Genomic DNA, 5,686 nt, shown 5'->3' with positions numbered 1-5,686 from the left:
AGTTATGCTGAGTGAGGGCTGATTCGGAAACAATTAAAATGTATTGCCCTTGAAGCCAGTTCTACAAGTGGCCATAAAGTGCAGATCTCTGTGTTCTACGGCAGTAAACAAGTACACAATACACAGGTTCAAAAGCCCAGGGTTGTGTTTACTAACAGCGGGATGCGTGAGCCTGCTACCTGCCCCCTCCCTCATTGTCACCTGCCCCACTCCCTCGCTGTCACCTGCCCCCTCCCTCGCTGTCACCTGCCCCCTCCCTCACTGTCACCTGCCACTCCCTCACTTCCTACCTGCTGCACTTGGGAGAGATCACTTTGCAGACACTTTGGGAACTTCCCCGGCAGGAGAGGGGAGGGGGAGGAGGTGGGACCGCCGCTCTGTGCATAGGGTCCTGTGCCGGAGTGCTGCTACTGCTACAGCGTCACCTTTCTCATGCAAAGCAGGCGCCGTGTGCGGGGCGGGTCTCACTCCTTACCCCGGGACACAGCCCCCAAACAGCTGCTCCGGCTGCGGAGAGAGCAGTGAGGAGGAGGAGGAGGAGAGCCGGGCACGGGCAGCAGCAGCATCAGTGCGGAGGAAGAGAGAGAGACAAGCAGAGTCGGCACATCGCTCCAGCACAGGCGGCTGCCCCCGGTCATGACTCTGATCGCTGCCCCACTCCTGCAGCACTGAGCCCGACACTTCCCCTGTGAGCACATATGCAGTGACGCTGTCCCCGCTGGCAGCTCCGGGCATGGCCACCGCAGCCCCGCTCCCCCTCTCCCCGCTGCCGGTGCTGGGGTTGCTGCTGCTGCTGCTGCCGCGCCTGTGCTCCGGGATCAGCTCCATAGACGCAGAGCGGGGCGGGGACGGCCGCTGCCAGGCCATAGACATCCCCATGTGCCGGGACATCGGCTACAACATGACCAGGATGCCCAACCTGATGGGACACGAGAACCAGCGGGAGGCGGCCATCCAGCTGCACGAGTTCGCGCCGCTGGTGGAGTACGGCTGCCACGGGCACCTGCGCTTCTTCCTCTGCTCCCTGTACGCGCCCATGTGCACGGAGCAGGTGTCCACCCCGATCCCCGCCTGCCGGGTGATGTGCGAGCAGGCCCGCCACCGCTGCTCCCCCATCATGGAGCAGTTCAACTTCAGGTGGCCGGACTCGCTGGACTGCGCGAAGCTGCCCAACAAGAACGACCCCAACTACCTGTGCATGGAGGCGCCCAACAACGGCTCAGACGAGGCGCCCCGGGGGTCCAGCATCCTGCCCCCCATCTTCCGGCCGCACAGACCCGGCGGCGGCCACGACCCGCAGCAGCCTCCCCCTCCGCCGCCCAGGGACGGGCCGGGGGTGCGGGCTGCGCTGTGCGAGAACTCGGGCAAGTTCCACCACGTGGAGAAGAGCGCGTCCTGCGCCCCGCTCTGCGCCGCCGGGGTGGACGTGTACTGGAGCCGGGCGGACAAGGAGTTCTCCTTCATCTGGATCGCCGTCTGGTCCATCGTCTGCTTCTTCTCCAGCGCCTTCACCGTGCTCACCTTCCTCATAGACCCGCAGCGCTTCCGCTACCCTGAGCGGCCCATCATCTTCTTGTCCATGTGCTACTGCGTCTACTCCGCTGGGTACATCATCCGCCTGTTCGCCGGAGCGGACAGTATCGCCTGCGATCGGGACAGCGGGCAGCTGTATGTCATCCAGGAGGGGCTGGAGAGCACCGGCTGCACCATCGTCTTCCTCATCCTCTACTACTTCGGCATGGCCAGCTCGCTGTGGTGGCTGGTGCTCACCCTCACCTGGTTCCTGGCCGCTGGCAAGAAGTGGGGCCACGAAGCCATCGAGGCCAACAGCAGCTACTTCCACCTGGCGGCATGGGCCATCCCGGCGATCAAGACCATCATCATCCTGGTGATGAGAAGGGTGGCCGGGGACGAGCTGACCGGCCTGTGCTATGTGGGCAGCATGGATGTCAATGCCCTGACCGGCTTTGTGCTCATCCCCCTGGCTTGCTACCTCATCATAGGCACATCCTTCATCCTCTCCGGCTTCGTGGCTCTATTCCACATCAGGAAAGTGATGAAGACGGGAGGGGAGAACACTGACAAGCTGGAAAAGCTGATGGTCCGCATTGGGGTGTTCTCGGTGCTGTACACCGTCCCTGCCACCTGTGTCATTGCATGCTACTTCTATGAGAGACTCAACATGGACTACTGGAAGGTCCTGGCCACTCAGGACAAGTGTAAAGTGAACAGTCAGACCAAGACCCTGGATTGTACAATGGCCAACTCCATTCCAGCTGTGGAAATATTCATGGTAAAGATATTTATGTTGCTCATTGTAGGCATCACCAGTGGGATGTGGATATGGACCTCTAAAACATTACAGTCCTGGCAGAATGTTTTCAGCAAGAGCTTTAAGAAGAGAAGCAGAAGGAAACCTGCCAGTGTCATCACCAGCACAGGGATCTACCAAAAAAAACACCCTCAAAAACTTCACCATGGAAAGTATGAATCAGCCCTGCAGCCTCCCACCTGTGTATGAGGGGGGGGTCTTCTCTGAGACTGCACAGTCTAGCAGAAATCCCTATATAAACTTGTTTTCTTAATCAGCAGGATGGAGCAAGCCAAGGGAACATGATCACTGTACAGCAATGACATTAGGAGAACTTGAGCTGCATTTATTCAGTGGAGCTCTGTCAGGACTTTCCATGAAATGCCCACTTACATTACTAATTTGTTTGACCAGATGTAGAAAAATGTTTAGCGATGATGTTTTAGTTTAACAGTTGCATTAACTACTGGATAGCCCAGTACAGTCATCTCAGAGAAAATAATTAGTTCTGGGAACTCTACCAATAACTACTGAAATGCTTGAAAATACAAATTAAATACATACAATATTTTTCTTACATCAGTCCCACTGAGTAAAATAATACGTTTTCCTTCCATAGGACTGTGTAGCTCTGGAAAGCCAGTCCTGTCCTGTCACTGGGAAATAAAGTGCAATATTTATTTTTCCCCCCACTACTTAAAACGAGTAACATGTAGGTTTCTTCAAGCAGGACAACAAAAGAGGATCCTTGACAAAAGAACTGAGAGGTCCATCCCTCGGAAGTCTTTTAGTCCTAGCCTGTGGCTTTTTAATGGAAATCAAGCCAAATGTTATACAAGATGGGACTGTTTGGTTAAAAAGAGAGATGGATCAATTCAAAGGGCTTATTGACTCTTTCTATTGTGAAACAAATTCTAGCCATGAATAGATCAAAAAGCACTAGATACTGAAAAGGGAAACTTTGTATATTGTGTCGCTCTTTGCTGTGTGCAACACACACACACACAGTTGTTTTTTTGCTGTACATATTTACATAAATATATATATATATTTGTAACATACAATTATTTTTCCTGCTCTTCTATTTTATTAAAAAAAAATCAAATAAAATAATGTTCTTTAGTTTGAGAAGTGTGTGAATTCCTCAGCTGAATGTTATGGTTCATAGTGTCCCTACATGATTATGTTGATGTACTCTGACAAAATGGTGTCTCCACTGACTTTAACTGTGGTTCTTTATTTTGCATCAAATAGGTTAAAGGTGAATTGAAATGACAATATGCCCGGTGCACTTTAAAGACTGCTACCACATGATATGGATAGATAGGCTTTTAAATACTTAATTTTATCTCTCGCTATATTGTATCTGCTTTCAAAGTCTGCAGATCACAAACCTGAGATTTGGATGACTTTCTAAACTGTGAAGTCTCTTCAAAGGATATCTCCAGTGTATTACAGAGAGATGAATAATCTGTTCTGTGGTGTGTAACACAACAATTGGCTTTCAAACGAAACAGCGTTTCATTTAAATAGCAAAGAAAGAAAGAACAATCCACTGCAACATTTTGGTCAGCTACTGAATTCTCTTTGAGTGCTGGATCGTTAACAATCTCCTTCTATCAGTACCACATGTAACAGATCTTATCTAAATTCAGCATCAGATGCTTAACAGAAAAATAAGTTTGCTTATGTAGATGTAAAGCTGTAACTACAAAAACCTTTTATTTATTTATATTAGTATGTTTTTAAATCCCTTAAGCATAAATGACTATTATGGGGTACAGTCATTGGACTTGGCACACTGTGGTCTGTGCTTTTACTAGTAGTACTTGGGAGTGGCACTTTTCACAAGCAGGTTTGCAGTGACTTGCCTAGCCTAGGGACTATCAATGCAGATCATTTAACCTGTCGCCAAAGTGCTGGGGGAACTACATGTATTGGGGCCCTCCCCCATTCTAATGTATGAGGCTAATGAATGCATTCAGTTTGTTAGATCTTAAAAGGGAAGAAAAAAGTGTTTTGTGTGCAGCGCTGGAAGTTCCAACAGATAATCCTGTTACAGCTCATCCCGGTGGATGGATAGAAGGGTATTTCCCTAAGCCTGAAATGTTCAAAGACACGTTTCTAAATAAGCACAGACACTTATATCTGGGCTACTATATCCTATTTGTTACATCCTCTAAAGCAGGCTTAGGAAATCAGTGGCCTTCCAGCTGTTTTAGAACTACAAATCCCAGCCCTGCCACTAAATTACAGACAACCAGCAATCTAAGCAGATAGCAAACTAGTATTTTTGTGTATATTCACTATGTAAATAGTAGATATGACTGCTCAGCAAAATACATTTTTACTAAGTTCTAGGAACTTAAAAAAAAGCAGACTATCCAAGCTGAGAGAGATAACATTGTGAGAGGTAAAGTACCAGCCAACATCTTTTGCCTTATCATTTGCAGGCTGTGTTTAAAACACGACAGATAATTAGTTGGTGGTTTATCTCTCAAAAGTGTAACTATGAGCTTTTGATAAATACTGCCCTATATATTTGTTTTATTAGTCTTTCTGTATAGGCAATATCAATTATTTCATTAATTTTCATATACATATCTATTTTTTTTTCGAAATGACATATCTGTAGTCTATTATAGCTGACTACAGTACTTTTGGTAATTATACAATGTACTTTACTACTTCTTTGGGTGAAAACCAGAAAGGTTCACTATACAGTAGTTACATTTCATTATACAGAGCTATAACAGCATGGTCAAAATCCAAAATACTACTGTATATTAACATTGTCTATGTACTCTAGAGTGCTTTGTATGATTTGCTAGACAATGGCTCAAGCAAACAGACCCTTTGTTAATTGTAAGACAAATACATTTGCTTATCTACTTGCAATACCTTATGGAAGTACCTGTAGTGGCATGTCAGAAAATATAGATACAATTCCATGGAGGAAAATTGGAGGTTCTTTTGTTAACAGTAACTTGTTGAACAAAGCAAAGGCAACTTTTTTCTGTTAAATGTATCAATCTAAAGGTGCCCATACACAGTGCGTTTTCACCGTGCAATGCGATGCACGCTCCTGCGGGTATCTCATCGCACAGTACAAAAAAGTATGTGTTGTACATACTTTTTTGTACTGCCCTCTGATCGCATCGCAGGCAAATTGCATGCGTTGCGATGCGATCCAGCACATAATGCGTGCAATCATCGCACTGTGTATGGGCCCATTAAATAGTCAGGTGTATTTGTTTGTTTGCATGTATATGTGTTTGTTTGTGTGTGTGTGTGTCAGAAACAAATGAGTTTCCATAGATGAAGCATTAAAACATCTCCCACATTTTCGGGACATTTACCACTTAACAAATAGAA

General features: G+C 47.2%; 1 protein-coding gene across 1 annotated transcript; it reads left to right on the top strand.

Annotated features, from left to right (window-relative positions):
* The first annotated feature begins 325 nt into the window (after positions 1 to 325).
* On the top strand, positions 326 to 3,442 carry FZD10 (frizzled class receptor 10). Its single transcript, XM_083150512.1, has one exon. It carries the CDS (start codon positions 734 to 736, stop codon positions 2,519 to 2,521), a length of 1,788 nt encoding a protein of 595 aa, XP_083006638.1. The 5' UTR covers positions 326 to 733; the 3' UTR covers positions 2,522 to 3,442.
* The last annotated feature ends 2,244 nt before the right edge of the window (positions 3,443 to 5,686 follow it).

This window comes from Crinia signifera, chromosome 1 (assembly GCF_055691185.1).
Source record: "Crinia signifera chromosome 1, ASM5569118v1, whole genome shotgun sequence".
Taxonomy (NCBI): Eukaryota; Metazoa; Chordata; class Amphibia; order Anura; family Myobatrachidae; genus Crinia; species Crinia signifera.
Note: the sequence above shows the minus strand (reverse complement) of the source record. Positions and strands in the feature narration are given on the sequence as shown.

What these genes read in the sequence shown, in the direction of transcription:
- FZD10 (XM_083150512.1), top strand. Translation starts at nt 734, where the DNA reads ATGGCCACCGCAGCCCCGCTCCCCCTCTCCCCGCTGCCGGTGCTGGGG.